The 26371-nt window shown below is 33.4% G+C and overlaps 1 protein-coding gene across 3 annotated transcripts in view; it reads right to left on the minus strand.

The window, feature by feature from the left end:
* The window catches only part of Exoc6b (exocyst complex component 6B), a 625817-nt gene that overhangs the window by 266870 nt on the left and 332576 nt on the right, over positions 1–26371 (minus strand). For all 3 annotated transcript variants that reach the window (XM_071601708.1, XM_027934392.3, XM_027934391.2), the window contains 5 exons: positions 25538–25643; positions 24569–24678; positions 20694–20805; positions 12327–12461; positions 354–533 (listed from right to left, as the gene is read on the minus strand). In XM_071601708.1, the coding sequence (XP_071457809.1) occupies positions 354–533; positions 12327–12461; positions 20694–20805; positions 24569–24678; positions 25538–25643 (643 nt within the window). The remainder of the gene's footprint in view (positions 1–353; positions 534–12326; positions 12462–20693; positions 20806–24568; positions 24679–25537; positions 25644–26371) is intronic.

The following is a 26371-nucleotide window of genomic DNA, read 5'->3' on the forward strand; positions in this document are numbered from 1 at the left end:
ATTTTATCAGAGAATTTCAATTTATAAAAAAATTAAAAGATTCTAAAAGTAAAATAAATATATATATGGACATTCTGACTCTGATATTTCTCTTTTATTTCTACCAAGGCTTTCATTATGTCTTTGTACTAATTATCCTGAAGTTAATAGGAAGACAGGACATTAGGGATCATTTTCAAAATAAACAAAATGTAAAAGTAAAGGGAAAATATCACTAAGGTTTGATGAATAAAGTGTGAGTTTTTAATACCAAACAGTAAGTTAAATCAGAAACTAATATCTTTCACAAAATTAGAGCTCAAGGAACTTTTTTTTCTGTACCCAAGAGCAAAGTAAGAGGCACTGTCACTTACAGGAAGGTGCGTGAATACAGCAAAGGTGCTCCGCAGAAAGGCAATGAGGTCTACAAGGTAATCGCTTGCTTTGTTGTCTAAATCTCCTGTCATCCAGTCATAGTCTGCCAGCTGCAGAAACTGGTCAATCTTCTGATTTAAGTTGGTATAAATCTCCTCTTCCGCTGCATGCCTAGCATCCTGTGAAGTAATATGAAATTTAAAATATAATTCCGTTTCCAGTTTGAAAAAGACAGAAATTTAAATGACTTGAAGCCATCTCACATTTACATTCAGTGAGCTACACAACTGGGAAACTGACTCATATCACAGTCTCCATTAATATTTTCTTTTTCCAAAAGTTCAATGTGGCCATTTCTATCTTTTGTCTCCTTCCTTTCTTCTTTTTATTTTATTTTTTGGTCTGCAAGAAAACATTTTTTTACTTCACTAAATGAGCAAACTGCCTTCACTGCCCTCACAAGCTGTACCCTTTTTCTTGATTTATCTCTGTTCAAAAGCAAACCTTCTCCAGGATCCTAGTCCCTTTTAACTCTTCTGGGACTCCGAGCGCTTCCTTTTAGCAATACTACCCTTCTCTATATCCTCTAGTTTCTTCACATTGCTTATAAGTATCCCTAGGTTTCAACTTCATGCTATGTTGTCGCACTACTTATTGTAATAGCTCTTGGCTTTCTTTACTATCAATCTATTTCAAAAAGACTAATATGTCATTATGTCTCCTAAAATGTGTTTTATGTAACACTAATCTTAAAATATTCTCAAATAGTAAAGATTCCCAAATCATATAAATTGGAGATTCCCTATAAATTAAGAGATATATGATGTACAGTAGCATATGAAATGCTCTAAGAAGTATTCTGGAATTTATTTACCTAGGAAATAATATTTTCAGGACAAATGAGTCTGCAGAACACCAGAACAATGAGGATTCTATTACTAATAATCCATCACCAAGGACAGATGCAGGAATACATTAACTAATTGCTACCACATCCAATATTTATTTTCCAGTTTGAACTTACTCCAGCTCTATTAAATATTCTCCATTAAAAATTATGTTTTCCTAGGCTGAAGATGTAGCTCAGTGATTGAGCACTTGCCTAGCATGAGAGATACTGGGTTCAATCTCCAGCAATAGGAGAAGAAGGGAGAGGAAGGGAAGCAGGGAGAGCAGGGGATTAAAGAAAAGAGAAAATTCTGTCTTCCCATGACTTTGCTTTGACACCTCTGGGGACACATTCTTTCACTTTCTCTGAGTGATCTAATTATTTCTTTTTTTGTGGGGGGAGGTACTAGGGATTGAACTCAGGGGTACTCAGCCACTGACCCACATCCCCAGCCCTATTTTGTATTTTATTTAGAGACAGGGTCTCACTGAGTTGCTAAGCACCTCGCCATTGCTGAGGCTGGCTTTGAACCCACCAGCCTCCTTTCTCAGCCTTCTCAGACGCTGGGATTATAGGGGTGCGCCACCGCTCCTGGCTTATCTAATTAATTCTTACAGCTTCCAGTACCAGTCTTCAATATAGATAGATCTCCTTCAAACACATTCTGTTTCAAGAACCATATATCTTATTGCTTTGTGGACATCTCCATGCCTATAAACTTTGAAATAAGTAAGTTGAGGTCTAGACGCATCTTATTTTCTACTCTTCAATGTTCAGTTCAAACCAAAGCAGAGAGATAAGCAACACATTTGACTCCATTCTTTTGTTCATATTCAGAAAAGGAGTCCTGTAAATTCTGATTCCTCAATTACTTTTTAATCCATTTCATCCCATTTTCTCAGATATTAAACACCTATAAAAACTTTAGCATAGTATATAATATATGATTATGTAACAATAAGAACATAGTTGTATTACACTAACAGCTATAACATTAATTAATATAATAAAAAATAAGTTCTAGATTATTATTTCCAACCTATTTTAGGGCACCTATGTCAATCTCAATCAAACATTCACAGACTTGAAACATGGGATTTAACTGGTTAACTTGTACCCTCACTTATGATTTCACTTATTTAAAGTCTGTATAATTTCATAATATATTTTCATACCATAAGTAGTGACTATGTTTACTTATAGAGCAAAATTTTAAAAAATTTATTTTTAATTGACAAAAAGCATATGCATTTATTATGTACAACATGACATTTTCAAGTATGTATATTATGGAACAACTAAATGAAGCAGATATATATATATATATAAGATAATAAACATTAAGTTAATTAACACATGTATTACCTCACATATTTATCACTTTTTTGTAGTTAAAATATTTAAAATCTACTCTCCAGAGATTTTCAAGAACACAATACATTATTTTTAACTATGGTCATCAGGCTGTACAATAGATCTCTTGAACTAATTCCTCTTTGTGTGTATGTATGTGTGTGTGTGTGTGTGTGTGTGCGTGTGTGTGTATATATATATATATAAAGTTGTTGATGGACCTTTATTTTATTTATTTGTATGTGGTGCTGAGAATCAAACCCAGTGCCTCACGCATGACACACAAGCATGCTACCACTGAGCCAAAACCCCAGCCCCTAATTCCTCTTATCTAACAAAAATTTTGTAATCTTTAAGCAAATACTCCTCTGCCCCTCCCCCCAAAACATTCTTCTTGCTCTTTGTTTCTATGAGTTCAATAACTTTAGATTCCATACATAAGTTAGATCATGTATCACTTGTCTTTATAAGCCTGCTTTATTCACTTAACAAAATATCCTCCACGTTCATTCAAATTGTCACAAATGAAAGAATATCCTTCTTTCTTTCAGCTGTATACTATTCCATTGTGTATACATACAAAATTTTCTTTATCCATCCACCCACTAATGGACATGTGGGTGGATTCCATATCTTGGCTATTATGAATGGTCTATAGTGAACATGGGAGTGCAGATCTCTCTTCACTGCACTGATGTAATTTTCTGTGAATATATATCGAATAGTGGAATTGCGGGATCATACGGTAGAATATGTGGAAGAAACTCCATATATTCCCTAATGGCTGTACTAATTTACATAGCCACCAAAAGTGTATAAGGGTTCCCTTTTCTCCATATTCTCACCAACACTTCCCATTGTTGGATTTATTGATACTAGCCATTTTACCAGGTATGAGGTGATATTTTATTATGGTTTTGATTTGCAAATCTGTTGAGCATTATTTTTATATGCCTATTGGCTATCAGTAAGTCTTATTTTGAGAATTGACTGTTCAGGTCCTTTGCTCATTTTTTAAATTGGGGTATATGTTTTCTTACTATGAAACTGTCTTAGTTTCTTATAAACTATAGTGTTTTTTGTTTGTTTGTTTGTTTTTAAGATGGGGCCAGGCTGAACTTCCTGCTTCAGTCTCCTCAGTAACTGGGACTACAGGTACATTTATCCACACATGGATAAATTTTGGATATTGATATCATATCAGATGTATGGCTTCAAAATACACTCTCCCATTCAATAGGTTGTTTCTTTACTCTGCTTCCTTTGCTGTGCAGATCTTTTTAAGTTTGATATAATCTCATCTATTTGCACTTTTGTTGCTCAGGCTTTTATAGTCATATCTGAAAAAAATCACTGCCCGGGACAATGTCATAGAGTTCTTCCTCTGTTTTCTTCTAGCAGTTTTACAGTTTCGAGTTCTTACATTTAAGTCATTAATCCATTTTGGGTTGATTTTTGCATTTGGTGTGAAATAAGGACAAATTCTATTCTTGGACATGTGGCTAATCAGTTTTTCTAGCACCATTTCTTGAAGAGACTATTCTTTCCCTTTTTTGTGTTCTTGGCATCTTTGCCAAAAATCAATTTACCATAAATGTGAAGATTTATCTTCTTGGTTCTCTATTTGGTTACTTTGGTCTATGTGTCTATTTTTATGCCAGTACCAGATTATTTGGATTACTGCAGCTCTACAGGAGATTTCCAAATCAAATAATATGATGCCACCAGCTTTGTAGTTTTTTGCTCAAGACAGCTTTGGCTATTCAGGTCTTTTGTAATTCCAAACAAATTTTAGGATTCATTATTCTATTGCTGTGGAAACTCTGCAGAATTTTGATGGGGACCATATTGAACTGGTAGATCACTTTGGATAGGACAGATATTTTAATAACATTAATTTTTCCAATCTATGAGCACATAATATTTTTCTATTTGTCTCACCTTCAATTTCTTTTGTCAGTATTTTACAGTTTTCAATAGATTTTTCACATAAAAAAGTTTCAGTGAGCACCTCTCTACTTATATCTTTACACTATTTATATGAAAACCTTAAATTGTCCTTGAATTCCTTTAGCATTTTAGGTTTAAGGAAAAATTAGTCAAAGTGCATAGCATTTGTATGTAACAACTTCCCCTCTACCCCAAACACAAACTATTGGCCCTATTGAAACACCTTGTATTAAAGTGGTACACTTTTTACAACTAATGAACCAATATTGGGATTTCATTATTAACTAAAGTCTACAGAACAATGGGGTTTGCTCTTTGTATTGAGTATTTTAAAAAGACACTGTCAAACTAGGTCCTACTCCTCTGGGTCCAAACCCCGGTGCTGCCAAGATGCTGGCTTACCAATCTTCTCTCATGGAACCCAACACCAAACTCATTGGAACATGGCCCTATTACCTATCAGAAGTCAGTTCAAAGGACCTGCCCCCAGAGAAACAAAAGATACATATATTGTGGATGAAGCCATCTATTACTTCAAGGCCAATGTCTTCTTCAGTGTGTAGTGGTATTTCATTCTTGTTTTAATTTGGAATTCCCTAATGAAATATGATGTGGAAAACCTTTTCATGTACATATTTGTCATCTGCATATCTTCTTTGGAATTTGTTCAGAACTTTCTTCATTCTTTGAAATTGGTTTGTTTCTTTTCTTCTTGTTAAATTTTATGAGTTCTTTGTATATTTTGGATACAAGTCCTTCACTAAATATGTGTTCTGTAAATATTTTCTCCCAGTATGTGCCTTGTCTTTCCTCTCTTGTCAGTGTCTTTTCCAGAGCAGAAAATTTTAATGAAGTCAAATTATCAATGTTTTATTTCATGTATCATGTCTTTTGCATTGTATCTAAAAATCATTACCAAACCTAAGGTCACCTAGATCATCACTAATCCTATCTTCTAGAAATTCTATGGTATTGTGTTTACATTCAAAGTTATATTTTTGTGAAAGATGTATGATCTGTATCTGGGTGGGGTTTTCCCCCTTTTTCTTTCTTTTTTCTTTTTTGCATATAAGTGTCCAGTTGTTTCAGCACCATTTGTTGAAAAAACTCCATTCCCCATTAAATTGCCTTGCTCCTTCTCAAAGATGAGTTGACTACATCTGTATGGATTTATCTCTGGGCTAAATATTCTGATGCATTGATCTGCTGAGCTATTCCTTTGTTAATACTATACTATCTTCATTCTTAAGTCTCAAACTCAGGTAGTGTCAGTCGTCCAACTTTGCTTTTCTTTAATATTTTGTTGACTGCTCTGGGTGTTTGCCTTTCTGAATAAACTTCAAATATCAAAGAAATAATTTGCTGAAATTTTGAATGAGATTGCATTAAATCTATGTAGTGTGATGGGAAAAATTTAGATCACAATAATATATAGTACCCCTGCCCCGAAACATGGAAAATAACTCCATTTATTTATTTATCTATCTATCTATCTATTTATTTATTGCATGAGAGTTTTGTCAGGTTCCTCAGACAGACACGTATTTTGTTAAATTCGTATCTAAGTATTTTATTTCTTGGTGCTAATATAAATGGTAATGTTTTAATTACAAATTCAAGTTGTTCACTGTAAATATAATGGAAAGCAACTGACTTTTGTATATTGACTTTGTGTCCTTAATCTTGCTATAATTAGTACCTTCAGTTAGTCTGTAATTTCTTTGGGATGGTCTACATCAGCAACCATGTTATTGGAAATAATCTGTATATCTTTGATTTACTTTTCTTATTTTATTGGATGTTAAATAAGAGTAGTTTAGGAGGACAGGTAGTTCTTGAGCTTAGTAGGAAAACACCTAGTATCTCATCCTAAATATGTTAGCTTTAGGTTTTTTTGTCCGTGTTCTTTATCAAGTGGAGAAAATTCCTCCTCTATTCTAATTTGCTGAAAGTCTTTAACATGATTGGGCACTTTTTGGCATCCATTTATATAACTGTATATATTTTTTTCTGATTTAGTCTGTTAATATTAATATAATTAATTACATAGTTTATTTCTGAATGTTGAACCAGCCTTGCAGACCTTGAATGAATCTCTCTTAGTTGAGGTATATGCTTCCTTTTATACATTGTGGATTTATTGCTGTTTTTTAAAAGATTTTAGTACTCATGACCATAAACAATATTATTCTATATTTTTTCTTTGTTATAAAATCCATTTTTGATATTTTGGTGCTGCAAGCCTCATAAAATAAGTCAGGAAGGGTTTTTTTTCTGCTGCTATTTTCTGGAAAACAGTGTAAAGAATTCATGTAATTTTTTCTTTTGGCAGAATTCACCAGTGAGTCTACTGGTCCTGCTGTCTTCAGTTTTATCAAGGTCATTAATTTTTTATCCAATTTCTTTAAGAGATAAAAAAAATGTTCAGATCTTTCTCCCTATGCACACTTAAGTACACTGTGTCTACTGCAGTTTGGATCTTCAACGTACGTATCCTAAAGGCCTAAGTGTTAAATGCTTGGTCCCCAGCCTATGGTGCTATTGAGAAGGATAGAACCTTTGGAGGTGGGGCATAGTTTAAAGAAGTCACTGAGGATGTACACTTAAAAGACATATTGGGACCCTAGCCTCTTCCTCTCTCTCTTTTTCACTCCCCAGTCACCATAAGATGAGCAGCTTCCACCCCAAAACACTCCCTCCATGATGTACATACCAGCACAAGCCCAAAGCAATGGGGCCAATTAGTCATGGACTGAAATCTCCAAAACTATGAATCAAAATAAATCTTTCCTCTTTTAAGTTGATTATCTGAGGTATTTTGTTACTGCAACAGCAAGTTAACACAATGTCTTTTAAGTTAGAATTTATCTACTTCATGTGGGTTTTCAAGATGTGTGTAAGGAATTGTTCAAAATATTCATTTACTATTATTTCAGTGAGCATGGATGGGATTGGTAACAATAGTTTCTCTTTCACGTATATTAGTATTAACAATTTGTTTTCTCTCTTTTTTCTTGGTTAGCTGATTCAAATATCAATAAATAGTTTTATTGATATTTTTCTAACAACCAGCTTTTGACCTTGTTTCACTTTTTTAGATCATTTTAATTAATTTGTGCTCTTAGTTTTATTATTTCCTTTTTTCTTTTGCTTTATTTTGGATTTAATTTATTCTTTTTTATCTAATTTTCTAAGGTAGAACCTTAGATTATTGAATCCAGATTTTTCTTTATTTTGTAATATATGCTATTAATGCTACAAATTTTCCTCCACCCAATACCTGCACTATATTCCATGAATATAGATGAATTGTATTTTCATTTTTATTTGGAACAAAATATTTTTTAATTCCTCATGACATATTTTTCCTTAAACACATTTTTCCCTTGGAATATGTTATTTAATCTCCCAACATTTTGAGATTTCCTAGTTATTGTCCTGTTATTGATTTCTAGTTTAATTCCATGTGGTCTGAGAACAAATTTTGTTACAATTTCTACTTCCTAAAAAATTTTATTTATTTTTTATTTATTTAGTTGTAGTTGGACACAATACCTTTATTTTATTTATTTGTTTTTATGTGGTGCTAAGGATTAAACCCAGGGTCTCGCACATGCTAGGCGAGCACTCTACCACTGAGCCACAACCCCAGCCCCTATTTCCTAAAAAAATTTTTTAAAGCGTATTACATTGTCCAGAACATGGTCTGTCTTGGTCAGTGTTCTGTATGAGCTTAGGAAGGATGTGTATTCTGCTGTTGTTAGACAAAATATTCTATAAATATCAATTAAATCTAGTTGAAGTCAGTTCAACTATATCTTTACTGATTTCCTGCCTTCTGGATTTGTCACTTATAGATAGAAAGGATTGGTAGGAATAGATGTTGACATATAAAATACCTCTTATATCTTTCAAAATGTTTTTCTCATTTGATCTTTTAAAGCAGGGAATGATTTTAAATAATTTCCTAGTACTATTTATCCTTGCATTCCTAAACTACTTTAATCCCTCATCTTTTGGTATATACTTTTTGTTTGATTTTTATTTCTGATTTTTACAGCAATATTTAATGGTTCACATTATGTTTTGTGGTTTCTCTGTATTTTGAATCATTTTATGCTGGGTTTAAAAGAACTAAAATACATTTCTTCTTTTCTTATGATCTGAATAGTTTGTTATATAGCAATTATCTCTTTCTTGGGAGTCTTAAATGAATTCACTGTTAAAATCATCTGAATCTTGCCTAATTTTAAAGTCTTTGACGATGTTTTCATTTCTTACTTGGTTACTCGTCAAATTTAGGTTTTCCAAATATTTTTTAATCACTTTTAGTTATATATTCTATAGGACCTCAAATTTGCTAGAGCAGAGTTACACAAACTCTTCTGGGTAATTTCTTCTCATTCTGCCTATTGAACAACTGTGATTTACTTATTTCTTCTCTCCTTCTTTTTTCCCTTTCTTTGTGGAATTCCCCTCTTCTGGGTGTATCACTGTTGAAGACCTATGGAGTTAATCTTCACAACTTTTGTCTCTATATGTCCAATTCCCAGAAAAAAGTCAATCCCAAGGCACTGAATACATCTTTATATTGATAAATTCTAAATTTTTATCTCCAGTTATGAGATTTTATACTATCAGTAGAACACCTCATTGAAGATCACAACTAAATAACTCAAGCTTAATATGTCAAACATGAAAGTCTTGATTCTACCTCAATTCTCCAAATCTACTATTCTCATAAAGAATAATAAAAGACTCCCATCTCAATGAATAGTACCAACATTCAACCATCTTGGAATTATCTTTGACTTCTCTTAAAAACCAACATTCAACTCAGCAACGAGACCTGCTATCTCTACTTACCTTTGAAAATGTTTCTTAGCACCTCAAATGCTACCACACTAGTCCAAGTGACCACTAACTCTTAGTGGATTACTGCAATGGCCTCCAACCCAAGCTCTCTTCTTCTACTCTTACTGACTTACAAAGTATTTATTTTCCATATGATAACCAGGCTTAACCAAAAAAAGATAAATCAGATCACCATCCTCACCAAACTTCTCATGACTTTACATCTCATTTAAAAAAAATATATAAAGTTTTTATTATGGTCTAGAATATCAGAAATCATCTGACTCCTTACTACTTCATCTCTTACCACCTGCACAAGTACTAGATATGCCACAGTTAGACTGACCCCTTATACCTACCACTGTACAATTCTCCTTGATTGGAATGCATATCCACAAGAAATCCAAATGACTCAACTTTTTATGTTATTTGGTTCATTTATTTTTTCCTAGTTTTTATTATTACCTGAAACTATATTAGACTTCTTTCTCATATATAATTCATTAAACATAACTACTGTAAAGTCAGGAGACTCATTTATTTTGTTGGTGTCTATGAAATTGCCTGGCATCGAGGTATACTTTATAAAAATTTACTGACTAAATAAGGGAATGAGTGCATTTTGGGTTTTATTGTAGTGTTTTTGCATACTTCTTCATAAAATGTAGTGTTTTCTTACCTGTAGATCATAAACTATAAGTCCAGGGATGAAGTACTTTTGTTTTCTTTCCCCAAGAATCTACTACAGGTCGCATGGTAATTATGCAAGCAATATTAGTGATGTTGTAAGTTAATAAATATCTTCATTCTAAGAAGATGTAAGAAAGTGAGGAAAATCTTATGAACAAGGAAACCTGAGGATGCCAGCTGGATTATGTCACATATGGCACAAACAAGAGGGAACTCTGCAAGAAAATACCTTGAAAACCTTCTAATTCTCGCTGCCCCTTTTCCAGCATAAAGGTTTCCATCTGCTAGGGAAAGTTTTCTGGAAACAGTAGCTTAGGAAAATACACAACATGTAACTGTTATAATTGCCATGTTTATATTGAGTTCTGGGTTAGCTAGTCTGAAACAACCCTGGTGAAAATAAACTTTCAATGTGTTTTAAGCAATCAGTGTTTCCAATAGGCACTGTCAACATGACCTTTAGTGGCTCCAGAACTTCTCCTTTACTAAGTATTTAACTGGCTTTTCAACCCCTATGGCTTCCTGTCTAGCTGTCATTTTCCCTCAGCATTTTAAATGTTGGAGCCATAACAAAACACACAAGCCATTCTTTGAGAGGATTTCTGGACACTATTTGAAAAGACATAAAATAAAATAAAAAATTGAGATAGGTTGGGGAAAGAGTACCAGTAAATACAACATATTCTCCATAGGATAGACAAATATAAATGACTATCCCATTCTAATTCTTTTCTTTATTAAAAGAGAATCAATGTTTAGTATGGTCAGCCCTCTGTATCTAGAGGCTCACATCTGTGGATTCAATGATTGAAAATATGAGAAAGAAAATTCATTCATACTAAAAATATACAGATTTTTTCTTATCATTATTCTCTGAACAATACAGTATAACAACTACTTATGTAGCATTTACATTATATAAGACATTATAGATAATCTCCAGATGATTTAAAGTATCCTGGAGGATGTGTATAAGCTATATGCAAATGAAATACTTCAACCATTTATATAAAAGATTGGTCCTCTCACAAATTCTGGCATCTATGGGGCATCCTGGTCTAATCCATTATGAAGACCAAGGAATAATTAGACTTTACTGAACAACTTGAACAGAATGACATGAAGATAATATGTCATATATTAAATTTTAAGTAAGTTTATTAGTAATATAAAACAATCTATGGTTACCAAATGAACATATAACTCAAACTAGTCACTAACTTAATCACATCATCCACAAAAAATATTTTATATTTCAAAACTGTACTTTTTTCTTACCAACTGGTTGTACTCTCATACAATGACAGTATGAACTCAATTTGATTTCTTCCCTTTCACATACTATCAACAAGTAGATATCAACAAATGTAAAAAGAAAATCAAAATAAATACACATTAGGGAATATAAATCCTGGTCTCATCTCAACTACTATATATCTAGTTATCAATGTCTAGATTTCAAAAGGGCAACAGAACTTGTTTAAAACAAGAAAACAATTGAATAATAATAACAAAATCTCAAACCACATAGGTTAGTCTTTATGTTAGAATCCACATTGCCTTATTACTTAATACCTATTTTAAGCTCACATGGCAACATAAAAGAATTAATTAGGATTCTTTTACTTAAAGCTTTTATCCTCCAGAAACTTATCTACCAATAATCTTTCTTCTCTACAAGAATGTCAGTTTTCCCATTTGATCCAACGATGGATCAAAACTAAAGATATGACCTTGTAAAATAATTATAAAAATGCTAACTCTAATAATGAGAGAGAAATTCCTCACAAAAAATCAGGAGTTTTCAAAATCAGACCCAGAGAGAAGGGAACAGCTAAGGAGAAATTTTTAATTATGTTGATGTCAGCCATAATGAGGATTATTTAGATCACAATTTAGAATTCTTGGGTGTGAGGGAGTCAACTTAGGAAACAGTCATTTTCCTACACAAAACACAAAGAAGGAAGGGTTTAGAGGACACAGTTGTATATTTTTAGTTTTGTTTGGTTAGTTCTGGTTTGGGGTGTGTTTTGTTTTGTTTTAGTTTAGTTTAAACACCAAAAACTAACACAGATATTTGTTTTTCAAAGAAAATGAAGAAGGAAAACAAAACCCTTTATAAGTACTTATTCTCAAAAGCATATTATAAATTATCCTGAGAAAACAAAGCCGTGTTAATCGAATGCTCCAGACTATGTACACTAGAACATTTCCATAATACTAAACAATCTCTCACCTTAAAAGTTGTGGTGCCATAGAGCTTGGTGGTGTGGACTGTTTCTGGAAGCACATTAGTGATATTGGTGATGAATTCTTCCAAGTACTTACAGGATTTCTCCAAGTGTGTTGTATTTATAATAATTTGGACAAGCTAGAAGACAATAAGCAAAAGTAACTTGAATATCTGCCACCAGACAGAATGACTCAATATTCATACACTGATACAAAACAAATGAATGGCCTGTAGCAGAGGCCATCCTGTAAAGGGTTAGGTGCAGCATGGGCTTATATTGTACCTTCTCCACAATGCCTTCTCTGACCTCCCAAAACATTTTGTATTTCTCTGCATTTTAGCAATACTTGTCACTCTATTCTTAACACAGTTTTCTTCTGTTTTAAAAAAGCTAGACTGAGAGAAAAAAGCTGCTATTCTAACATAGTGCCTGCAAATAAATAATTGCCCAAAGAATTAACGAATGAGATCCCACTAAACGAATAAGAGTAACTGAAATAGCAATGAGAAGTTTCAAAATTAGGCATGATGAACAGATGGATGTTAGAATAGACTGCAGTATATTAACAAATAACTTTAGTTTAGGAAGGAAAGATCATGGGCATTAAAGTCAGAGAAACCAGGGGACTAAATCACTTGACAAATTATTGATCTTGAAAAATAAGATGAACATCATAACCCTAAGTACATGTATGAAGACATGAATGGTGTGAATATACTTTATATAGAACCAGAGATGTGAAAAATTGTGCTCTATATGTGTAATATGAATTGAATGCATTCTGTTGTCATGTATAACAAACAGAATTAAAAAACAAAAGAAGACAACGATGATATCGGGGGTGGAGTGTATCTTAGTGGCCAAGTGCATGCTTATCTTGAGCAAGGCCCTGGTTTCAATCCCCAGCACCAAAAGGAGGAAGAGGAAAAAGACTAATAATGAGGAGAAGAAAAATAGGAGGAAGGGAGGAGGAAGAAGGAGAAGGAAAAGGCAGTACTGGTAAGATAAAAATCATCCTCAGTGGATTCGTTGTAGAGGAGGATGAGGAAGAAGAATTATTATTTCTATATAAAATTAAAGTTGTAAAGAACTTCACAATTTACTTTCTTACATTGTTTTCCCATAAACCTGAAGAAGTAGGTTCAATGCATATAATTATTACTTCCATTTTATGTAACAGCAATGAAAATGATTTTTTTTATTAATCACTTAACTGGAATCAATACTCAAATCCCAAGTCATCTACTTTTAAATTACAGACTCATCTAAACAACTTATAGCAGTGCCTTTTAGCATAAGCATAAGATGGCAGACTGAGGATACTACATGCTTGTGTAAATTGGGCTCATATGTCAGATTTGGGGTTTGCCATCAACCAGACAGCTCCATACTTTTCTTCTACTCTCCACTGAAAGAAAGGAAGAAAGAGAGAGGGGGAGGGGGTACCTACTATTTATTTCTTAACTATGAAACTATTGTAACTTTTCATATTCCCTATAGTCTAAAAGAATGGAATCTTTTTGGTCTCTCCTTTCTGCATTTAACTTTTCATTTTCACAAGATTACATCTGATAGCAGGTACAGAGAGGTTCAGAGTCTGACTCTCTGGGCTGATTTAGGCCACCTTGCTCAGTGAAATACTGAGCAAGGGGGAGAGTGGGAAGATGATACAAGGGAGAAATTAGAACAAAAGATGAAGGAGGTATTACACATATTATAAATGATACTTCAAAACACTGTTTAAAAATTGGAATTATACTTTGATAAAATCATTGTGTCATGCTGTGGAATGGGTAAACAAAAATGAGTAAGACTATAATCAGAAAGTATATTCAGATCTCCTCCACAACACCCAGCACAGGGCTACACCATTCAGTTTACTCTCAAAGGGATCATGAGTTCAAAACAGGCCTCAGCAACTTAGCAAAGCCCTAAGAAACTTAACAAGACCTTGTGTCTAAATAAAAAATAAAAAGGACTGCAGATGTGGCTCAGTGGTTGAGTGCCCCTGGGTTCAAGCCCAGTACCAAAAAAAAAAAAACTTGTCAACTCATAACAATCATGCTTTACAAAGTAATGAGTTGAATTAAGGAAAAAGAGTACCCTTTCTCTTTAAAGATCAGCCTGAAAGTCTTAGGAAAACTGCTACATTTGAAACACAGTGACAAAGGGCAAAGACAAAGAGATGTAGTTCCAGCAAATTCTCTTAGATGAAAAGTTAGGGCAACAGTGAGGTCTAGACCACTGAGTTATTCCCCATAACTCATCAGACAAGGGCCTATGTATCAGCAGCCACTTTCCATTCATCCAAAATATAAATCTGGAGATTTCTGAGTTTTGAACACATGACTGCTATTTTCCTTAATATTAACCAAAATATCAGACTTTTAGCTTTTCAGTGCTCTAGGAAAAACACCCACCAAAATAAGCAATTCATCACCCTTATCCTTTCCATATTTTACCTTTAGTGAAGGACAAAAAGCATTTAAAAATATTTACATTGTCTAAATTAAATAATACTTCTTCCTGAGTAGGAAAAGGGCTACTGGCAAGGTTATCTTGATATGGAAGTTAGAAAAGTAAGAGAGTTAATTTGGAGAATTTCTATTTTAAAATTAACATCTATAGGGAACACATTCTGACTATCAAAAGAAATTCTAATAATAAGGAGGAATCATGTCATGTTATTGAAATAAAAATCATCAGCAGTCAAAGAGAAAATTGTCCTGTTTTGTAGAATATTGGCAGTTTAAAAAAAAAAAAGGAGGCAGCTTCACTGGGTACAGTAGTAATTTCCCATGAGTTTTTAGAGATCTGTCAACACAAAAAGATCACCATGAATTACATCAATTGGCTGTCAGTCACTTTTGAAATGTTTCATTGCTGAGCACAGAATAGACTATTAAAACACTCTAGGATTACAGAAGATACCATGTCATTTTCAGAGGGAATAGGGTCTATTAATGAGCTCTAAGTGATCTCTACTCCTGAATGACAGTTACCACAATCCTTACAAGGGCATTTACAAATATAAAGTCAGATGTTTGGGAGATAATTTTGAACTTAAAGATGAAATGAAGCAATTTCGGATATCAACTTTCATCCAAGTTTTGCTCCTTCGATGATATTTTTAACCTCCAATTCCCAATCCAAACTGTCCTTAACAGTGTTTCAAAGACACAGAACTAACAACAAATTAGGTACTCTCAAAGGGATCATGAGTTCAAAGCAGGCCTCAACAACTTAGCAAAACTCTAAAAAATTTAACAAGACCCTGTCTCTAAATAAAAAATAAAACGGACTGCAGATTATGGTTATCTCTCATAGCAAGTTCTATAGAACCAACCAGAATAAGAAAATATTATAAAGAAAAATCATCTCTCACAACTTTGACAGAAATCACTTAAGTTAAAAACCATTAGGAGTTGGAATTCTCCCACCCAGCCTCCCACTTTCCTTGTACCAGGGAAGATCCACTGAGAAAGAGATGGACTACATTCTGGAGACCACATCTCCTCAAATCCTGCTACAAAGAGCCCAGTGGAACCTGAACCACAATGACAGATGTTCTATTCTTGAAAGACTCCAGAAAAAAAAGAATCATCATCTTCAACATCTAAATCTAATCCCTGAATTCCAAGGTTTGCATTCCTAAATGTAACTCACTCCAGGAGTATTCACATCTGCTTATATTAGTACTGCTTTTTGTCTGTTTTCAAAAGCACAAAATCAGAACACTGAAGCTTCAAGAGCTTCAACCCAAAGCAAGAAAATAAGAAGTCACATGCCACTAATGCCTCCAAACTGCTGGATCTACAAAAGGAAAGACTTAAAAAGAAATACTGGCTCTCACAAAAATGAGTTACCCCTAAGACTTCAAGGGATTTTATCTCCTTTTCACCACAACCAAGGTACAAAAAGCTGTGTCAACTACTTATTTCATACCATATGAACAACTAAAACATCGAAAATATTAAGATACATAGACCTACTGATTCTGAATTCCAAGGTTGAATACAAAGTTTTATTTAACCTGACTTAAGTATAAAACTAATAACTAATAACACTGCTATTAATAGGGACTGGAGGTAAATGGTAGGTGAGAAATAAGAGGAAAGAGCCATATAGTCATCAATCTGAATTACACAGAAAACAAAGCATAAAGGCAAAGCATTGGTCATTTCTTCAGGTCTCTTGGGACACTATTATAAATAAATATAAATACCCAATACAGTATCATTAATAGGCACTTTGAACATCTTTAACTTTACCTTAAGAACCAAACTATGTAATTTCTTTCTTTTATTCTCTCTTTTTGTCAATTAAGAGCCTAAAATGTGTCAAGGACTTTGGATACTGCTATATACAACTGTACGCAAAGTATCTGGCTTCATAAAGATGACAATAAACACATATACACATAAACATTTAATATAATGTTTATACTATAATAGACACTGTGAATAAAAGTGAGAGTAAGGAACTAAATGGTTCTGCTAGTTCTCAGCTATCTTGAAATAGGGAATAGACTAAGGAAGGATTCTTTTAAGGAAATGACATTTGAGTAGTGACTTAAATATATTATTTTTCCATTATCTATATTACTTAAATTCTTTTTAATTCAATTTATATCTTAAAGTTTTCTATTAATATAGAAGCAGGATTTCCTTTGATTCATGTTAAAACTTTCCTTTAATTGCAACTATTTTTTCTTTCTTTTTTTTTTGGGGGGGGGGTACTGGGGATTTTTTTGGTACTCAGGGGTATTCAACTACTAAGCCACATCCCTACCCCTATTTTGTATTTTATTTAGAGACAGGGTCTCACTGAGTTGCTTAGTACCTCACTTTTGCTGAGTCTGGCTTTGAACTCATGATCCTCCTGTCTCAGTTTCCTGAACTACAAGGATTACAGGCATGCACCACTGTGCCCTGCACAACTATTATATTCTAAGAGTATTAAACTGTATTGTTTCATTTCTCTCCATCATATTATATTTTGAAATTAATGTAGAATGAAAAAAAAAACCTAAGGATTAGAATTCTTTTTTAAAGCTTATTTCAAATCATATTCCAAAAGAAAACTTATTTCAAATTTCTTAATGGCTGTTTGGCCTTAAAGTTCTTCATATTCATAATCTTTCATTATCTGAAAATTGAGATAATAACATCAAGGTTATGCCAAAGAAATAGTAAATGTATTCTTAATAACTAAATATAAATAATGAAGTATTAGATATAAAATATAGATAATTCCACAGAACTTATTGATATGGATTATTTTATTATATCTTAATAAGATTTTTTTCTCATCTTTCAACATCTCTTAATCAAAAATGTCCATTTTTCTACTAGTCTTGACAACCACTGCCTACCCAGACCTCTTTACAATGACAACCACTGACTACTTCACAATGACCCAGACACTGTTCTAAGTATTTAGCATGGTTATTTAATCCTCACAACAATCCTATGAAATATATGCTATTATCCCCATTTTACACAGAAAGCCAAGTATTTTGCCCAAGAATACAGCTATTCAGGGGAGGACCAGAATGGGAACACAAGATGTCCACATTAGGACATCCCCTCTCAAGCAGACCTCGACTTCTACTTCCATAGACCTAGAAGAAGCAGGTCTAGGAAAATAGCTGTAGTTGCTGAGTCAACTAGAGAGAATAACATAAAATTTGAGAGTGAGTTCTAATGTTGAATTGGCTCAACATGGGAAAGCAAAGGAGACACACACACACACACACACACACACACACACACGTGCACAAGCAAGAAGCCAGTGTGGAGACAGAAAAAGAAAAGAAGAGACCATGTAGTCAGAAAAAGAAAAGATGAGATTTCAAGATATCATGTAATCCCAAAACAAGATTGCCAGATAGACAGACATTAGCTTAACAGGAACTTCAAAGTTTTAAGAAAATTATCTCATGTCCTTATACAGGATTTCATGAGTTTTGTATGCTTATAATAATTCCATTATTTGAGTGAATTTTCTAACTAGAAACCAAATTTTTCTAATTAAAAAATTTCCAGGTTGCTATATACCTCCAGTAAAATCTCTATCTTTGTTAGAATGAAATAATTAAATCAATATGAAAGGTAGTTCAATTGAGTAAAAGGGAACCTCTTGGAAAAAAAATAACCCAGATTTATGTCTCATTTCTCCTATTTTGCTAGATGTATGACCTCAGGGGCAATCTCCCTGAACTTTAATTATGCCTTCTATAAAATGGGAATAATAACACATGCCAAGTCTCTTCAAATGTTACTATACTAAATAAAATTGTATTTGTGAGTGGGCTTTGAAGAATATAAACTGCTCCACAAATGTTACCTATTATGATGATGATTCCAGATGTGAAATCACTTTAGTTTACTTTTAAGGATACAATGTCTTCTCTTTCCAGAGGTAAATGGTATAACTCTTCAAAGATTTTCTGGTTGGTAGGGAAAAAAACCCTTGATGTGTGTGTGTCTATACATTATATACCATGATAATAGGCAAAAGAAATTAATTTGTGTGAATTGTTCCTTCAATTACATGCACAGATCATGCTGATGAAAGTACATTTGCCTAAAAAAACATCCAAAGACTTAGGAATAACTATTAGCATTCCATGAAAGAGTGCCAAAAATTATAATGTGGTTTTTCCTTGAGAAGCTCTAACCGCTTCTTCCTATCATCATCAGATTTGTATAATGTCCTTGTAGAGGACAATGGGACTAGGAAAACCCCAGCTGGTTGCGTTAGGCCTTTTTCTTAAGATGTCACAGTAAACTAATAACAAAGCTACAACAAAACTCAAAGAGTCTACTGAGGCCAAAAGTGTTTGTATCAGACCATGTCCTTGCTAGTCTACTTGTTTTGAAATGGATTTAAAGAAACTGCTAAAATAAATGGCATGATTAGAGTTTTTGAGTTAAAGGTCTGGGGATGTAGCTCAGTGATAAAGTGCTGCCCACCATGCATGAGGCCCTGCGTTCCATCCCTACCACCAGAAACACACACACACATACTAAGAGTTACAGTGAAGAGATAATTAACAAAATAAATTATAGACTTCTTTTCCTAGTAGAGACTGAAAAAATGGAAACAGTACAGTTTAACAAAACACAAGAATTTTCTAATTCTTACTCCTACTTTCCTTTTTTATAGGCCTGATTATAAAAAGAAGTTAGCCCATGTTCACATGTATAAAGGCAATACCTGACATTTCTACACCAGGGGAGGTAAAAGGAAACTCTAGAAAAATGAGATAAGTATCTTAAATCTTGACTATGGTGAATGCTAATTGAAAAAAAACAACAGGTTGTTTTAAGTGGAGCTCAATCACTGCCAATGTCCCACCTTGTAACATTTTTAAAATCTTAACAAAAAGAAAGAAAGTCACTCTAAAATCAGAAGTAGATGCTCACCTGGTTTCCAGCTGTCTTTACCTATAGGTCAGTATCATTAACCATTTGCTGAGTCTCACCATACTCTTTGACAATATGTATTTTAAAATGTCAATTTTTCCTGGAGCAACTGACATTGAAAGTACACACCTCCATAGGTATAACAGATGGCTAACAGCCTTTCCCTTTTCCTGTGGAAAAGAAAATTTCTCCAAGCTCCCACTTTTTGGCACTATGCTTCAGAGGATGACAGGTTGAGGGCACCAAATAATCCTGGGTCTCCAAGAGAAAAAAAACTTCATATCTTTCTAAATTTTGAAACTATCCATCTATGAACCAAATCTTCAGTTTGCCAAGGTATTATTCCCAATGTAAGTACAACATTCCTTCTCCAATTATGAGAGTGTATTAACTATTGTCTTTCTCTCACATTTCCTCAAACTCAAAGCCCCAGTCCTTTAGCCAAACACTATATGCTAATAGATTACTTTACCATTCATATACATGAAATACCACAAAAACAAAAGCTGAGTCAGTCATGAAGCAAGGACTATTGAGTACCATTGTCCTTGGCAAAAATAATTAAAGCAGGTGAAATGTGATTTCATATTCTATGTTGTAAATGCACTGCAATTCATTTGAATAGGAATTTGTTGTCAACTGAAAACAAAAATTATGATCAATAGCAACTTATACAAAACCATTCTAAGAACATCAGAAAGGAAAACCAGTTAATCTAATGAAAATGAAAGGAGGAAGAAGCAACCTTTTAGAAAAAATAATGGATTTCTCAAAAGAAACCAAAGAACAAATTTCATTTTGTACTTTCGCTATAAGGAATCTATTATAAAGAAGATAATAAACCATTTAGAAAGTGATAATTAATTCACACATGAGGCTTGGAGCTTGGGACATCTTTTCACATATTGTCTTGGCTACCTTCACTAAGAGATGCTTTACCTCAGTAAGCCCAATATTCTTCCTTTTAATGACATTCTGCAGAGAGTTGCTCAGAGTCCTGGTTAGCAACAGATTCGTAGATTTACGAATCATGTCATCGACTTCAGTGGAACTGGAAAATAAGTATCAAGGTTAGTCATGCCAAGTAGAATTGATTTGGCAAACGGAGTGCCAGTGGTGCTTGCAGTAATAATGATAATAAAATAATAGCAATGATACTGGTAACAGTAGCAAATAATATTGACTTCATGCTAGAAAGTATTTGAAGTACTTTAACAAACTTTTCAGCTGTTTTTTAGCTGAAAAAATTTACTCTGCTTTCATTTTTGAAAATTATTTTCCTGTCTACAGAATTCACCCTAGATTTTTTCTTTTTTAAGCACTTTGAGGATGTCACTCTATTTTCTCTGGCTTACATGTTTCAAACAAAAACTCTGCTGTATTGTTATTAGTATACCTGCATTGAATGTTTATTTTCTTGAATGCCTTCCAAGGATTCTCTTTGCCTTTCCTTTTCAACAGTTTGAATATGAGGCTTTAAATACTTTTCTTTGTTCGTTCTTATGGCCATTATCTCTCAAAATTTCTACTTCCCTCATCTCTTGGTTTTTTCCTTCTTGGATTTACTGTTTAAAATTGCTCCAAGGATCTTGGGTACTTCAGTTTTTCCTTCTCCTTCTCTCCCCCCAACCCCTCCACTCCATTTTTATTTTTGCAATGCTGAAAACTGAACCCAGGGCCTCACACATGCTATGCCAGCACTTTACCACTAAATAAGCTACATCCCAGACCTCACTTTTTTTCTCTTTTTATGTCAGTTTGGGTAACTTCTACTGACATATCTTCAAGTTCACTGATTGTTTCCTAAGCTACATCAAGCCTGCCAATGAGTTCTTCAAAGATATTCTTCACCTAGAAAACTATTTCATATTTCTAGAATTTTTATTTGACTCTTTCCTATAACTTCCATCTGTGTGCTAAAAGTTTCAGTATGTTCACACATGTCACACCTAACTGATAACTCCATCTCTCTCCTTCTGTTGAACCCTTAGTGTGATGGGTTGAATAAACACAGGCAAGAATTGACCTGCACTTGAGTTGTATTGTTGCTATGATTATCTTTAGTGTCTCATAGATTTCAAATTTCTTTTTTTTAATTTCAAAAAAAATTAATGGTAAAACAGGCCTACTATGCATGGTAGAATCTCTGAAGGGTTTTTTTCCACAATGATTCTGTACCATCCCCATCTTTTAGCTATATCAGCACACCTCCAATATAGAAGGTACCACTCTTTGCATATCCATGGCCCATCATCCAGTGGTATACTGCAGCCACTTGTTACTCAGTTCTTGCTAAGCTGTGAGCAAAGCTCTCTTTTGCCCTGGCTAGCCTCAGTCTTAAGTGTATCCTGTGTGCCCAAAGCTTAGAGGTGTTTCTGCCCTTTTTCCAATTGTAGAAGACCTCTTAATGGTAGAAGAGCCTGGGTGCAGGACTGTTTTCTGACCTTCTTTAGCAGAGATAGGAAGTTGCTTCTTCAATGCCTCTGGCAGTAACAATGAATCTTTCCTTGCTTCCCATAGAGAGGGTTTTCTGCCATTTCCCCAGTGCCATGAAAGCAACTGGTGAGCATAAGTGAACACTTCAAACAATGAGGAATGGGGATTCACGCCTTTTTTAATACATGTCTCATCCTCTTCTCCATACCTGCAACATTATCAGTAATTGTCTCTCCCACCTAGCCCACAATCTCTCTTGTGAGCACATAGTGGAGGTTCATGAAGAAAATGTATGAGTTAGTGTAAATAGCTCCTAAGTCTGAGACTCCCAACTAGGAATTCTATACTGCCATGCTAGCTCACACTAAGGTGCTGGCAACCCCTTAAGACTCTAGTTGGTTTTCCCTTTCTCCTTTGTCTGGTGACTATCCCTTTCTCCTCTGTTCTGCTATAGGTGGTAGAATCTGTGTATCCTATCTCTTCCTAAGAAGGGCCAGCCTAATATGTAGTTTCAGTATACTTAGTAGCCCTGTATCTTCAGCTCTCTTACAGGTTTCAGAAGAGTTTTAATTTTTTAGCTTACATGTTTTTTTCTCATTGATAGAGAAGAAGCAATACTCTTTTTTCAGGTTTCTGTATTATAATAAGTGAAACTATCTAAAAACAATCTATTTTTTAACTACTGTAACAAAAATAAATAAATAATAAATACATATGCATTTGTTCACACAGAAGAAAAAATTAAAAAGAAAAAAATCCATGTATAAAGAATGTAATGCTTTGTTATAAAGTTTGGAGTCTTTTGTAATTTTCTTCTTTGTACTATTCAATATTCCCCAAATTCTTTTCAAAGATCGAGTTTTATAATTAAAACATAATTATGGTTATACTCTAATATCAAGTACTAATGCTAGAGCATCATTTTTTAATCACAAAAATGCAATTTATTTACTGTTAAAAATCATTCAGAAAGAATTTTGTATTCTTAGTATTCAAGCAATTACATATTTCTATCATTTTAAATAATTTGCAGCATCTTATATCCTATGAAAAGGAGACTTTTTAAAGAATATATATATACATATATATATATTTTTTTTATTTTAGTTGTCAATGAACTTTTATTAATTTGTATGTGGTGCTAAGAATCGAACCCAGTGCCTCACACATACTAGGCAAGCGCTCTACCACTGAGCCACAACCCCGGCCCCTGAAAAGGAGAAATTTTTTGCAGGAAAGAAATGGAACTTTCATTTAAGACAATGATTACCTTAAAGAGATATAAAACAAGAGAAACACTGGACTGAGATTTTTGAGATCCTCGTGTTTAAGAGAACTGTTTATATATATATTGTCTTATATGCCATATTAATCATCATCCTAAAACAGCTATGATTGATTTAATATTCTCTGTCACTCCAGGTTATAAGGCAAATAACTCTAGGATAGAAGATAAATGTCAACCAAAGAGTAAAAAGTAACTATAAAATGCCTCCAACTTGAATATTCAATTTAAACTTTCAATGTGAAACAAGTCAAAGAGAGTTTTCAGGCAAAATTTTAATATAGTGTTCATGCAAGTAAAAGAAATTTGAACCATTTAGATTTTACCCAAGGTAAACTAAATTTAAAGTGGCCCAGTGTACTATACTTTCCATTCATTCATTCAAATTTTTTTTTTAATTTATTGAGTTGAATACAGCAGAAGTCGTGTTGTATAAAAGATACTGTTTTTATCCTACAAGAGGTCTTTTTGAACATTCTAAATTTGTGTTAATGCTGGATCCTATGTTGTTCCTGTTTATCTCTAGTTTGTACCATTAATTGTTAAGTCCTTTAATTAAATGAGATACTCCTTGAAGATAGAGACCCTATTTTTAACATCTCACTGTCTTTACTACCAAGCAGTATCTAATGTAATACACTGGCCATAATGTATGGTAAATAAACCAATAAATGAACAAAGAAAAAAAAAGCCCATAGTCTAACACATACCGAAACATATATACATAAGCAGAGCAATAATAATGTTTCCAAAGAATCTTATCGACTATTTTTCTTCTGGCCTTAAAATTTCATTAAACAGAATATTAAAATTAGTATGTTATACTACAATTTTCCAGTGAGTTCTCCTTAATAAAAGTATTAAGATAGAAATCTGTTAAAAATAAAAATAAGATAGGTAATATTAATTTTAAAACTATTCTTAAATTGCCATCTTTTCCTTTGACTATAAAGAACTATAAAAATAAAAGTGTCATGTAGCAAAGAGCTAATATTAAAAATCAAAATCACAGATGAAGGCACTATTGAAAAATTGTCAAAATTTTTATTTAGAGAGGGCCACAATCTTCATTTTTGACTCTTTCATACTGTACCTTAGATGAAGATCTTCTGAAAACTTCAGACATGCATAGATAAATTCTTTAATTTGGTTGTAAACTTTTGGCACAAATTCAGAGAAAGGAAACTTTTTAGGGAATGGTTGCTGTAAATGCAAGAATTAATGAAAGGAAGTCACAAACATACAATGGATATACTTAAAAATTATTTAAAACACAAAATGAACTTTCTTCCACACTGGGAACTGTCTGCTTAACAAGCTCAAATTTAAAAGAATGTCTTCAAAAGTTTTCTGACACTATAAAAAAAGGTGGGGGGCTTAATTAAAATTTAAAAAAAATCCGAATGTTCTTCAACATGTGGAAGGCTAAACAAATTTTAGCACATGCTCAGTAATAAAAAGAAATGAACTACTGATATATCCAACAACTTAGACAAGTCTCAAAAGCATTACACTAGTTAAAGAAGTCAGTCTCAAAAGGTTATACTACATGATCCCATTTATATGGCACTCTGAAAAAAACAAATAGAGACCAGACTGGTGTTTTCAAGTATGGAAGTGATGGGAGGGGTTAATCAGAGTGGGGCAGCATGAGGAAATATGGGAGGGTGATGAAACTGTTCTCTTTTACCATGGTAGTGAAGACATCCACAACAGATTGTCAAAAATAACAGAAATGTATACCCCCAGAGGTACATTTTACTGTGAATTCTGGGGACAAATGGTCTTAAGAGCATAATAAAAACAAGCATTTCAGAGTGTAAACCAAATTGGAATATCCCCAGCAGTCCTCCAAACCCTTCAGAGGTTACTGGACCCCAATGCCATCTACTGAGTGCCATATCAGGGAATTCTGTTCTAAGTACCAAAGACAATGCGTGGAAGTGCATTAGAATTCTAATCCACTGGGGAGAAGGTCATCATTTTCAATGAAACTGATCTAATTAAAGCTTCTACAGAATGTCAAAACAACCAGGGAAGTTTATTTGAAAGTATTCCTTACCTTTTCCAGCTCTGTATCTTGGAACGGGAATTGTCCTACCACCTTTTTATACATCTCCTCACTTGTTACTGGTATGGGACTGTAGTTGTCAGAATCAAGTATGTTTCTATAAAAAACAATAATGGAAGAAAGGGAAGGAGGGAAAGAGAGGTGGTGGGTAAATCACAAGCAATTTTATGATGAACACCAACAGCCAATGGCTATATACATATATCACAACTTCGAAGTCACACTCCCAGTGCCCATTTGTGTGTGTGTGTGTGTGTATATATATCTTCTATAATACAGCCATTTGGCTCAAGATAAAATCAACTTTTTTATTTTTTATTTCCTCATTTTAATTGGTGCATTATAGTTGTACATAATTGTACTTTTTTTTAACAAATCCATACATGTACATTAAATTGATTTTTAAAGCATCTTTTAAAAAACTTCTTTTTTTGTTTGTTTGTTTGGTGCTGGGGAATAAAGTGCTTGCCTCATATATGCTAGGCAAGCACTTTATACTTTACCCAGCCCTAAGATCAATTTTTAAAGAAGTCAGAAAGAAAACTATGCTCTGAAACAAATAGAAGACAATTGTAAACATGATCTTGCAGTATTTGAGATTCAAAAATGGGACAGAAAATTTTAAGGCAAGCGAGAAGTAAATAATAAGAGTGTATACTCTAGAAAAGACAAAGAAGTTGTTTCTGTTTGTTTTCACAAGAAATATGTGATAATAATTATGTTTTTTAATCCTGTGCTAGATATTCTAACTTTTGAAACTGGCAGGTAGAATAAGTAACTTTTATCATAAATCTAAATTGTGCTCATTTACTTCATCTACTACTC

The sequence above is a fragment of the Marmota flaviventris genome, chromosome 14, assembly GCF_047511675.1.
Source record: "Marmota flaviventris isolate mMarFla1 chromosome 14, mMarFla1.hap1, whole genome shotgun sequence".
Classification (NCBI taxonomy): Eukaryota; Metazoa; Chordata; class Mammalia; order Rodentia; family Sciuridae; genus Marmota; species Marmota flaviventris.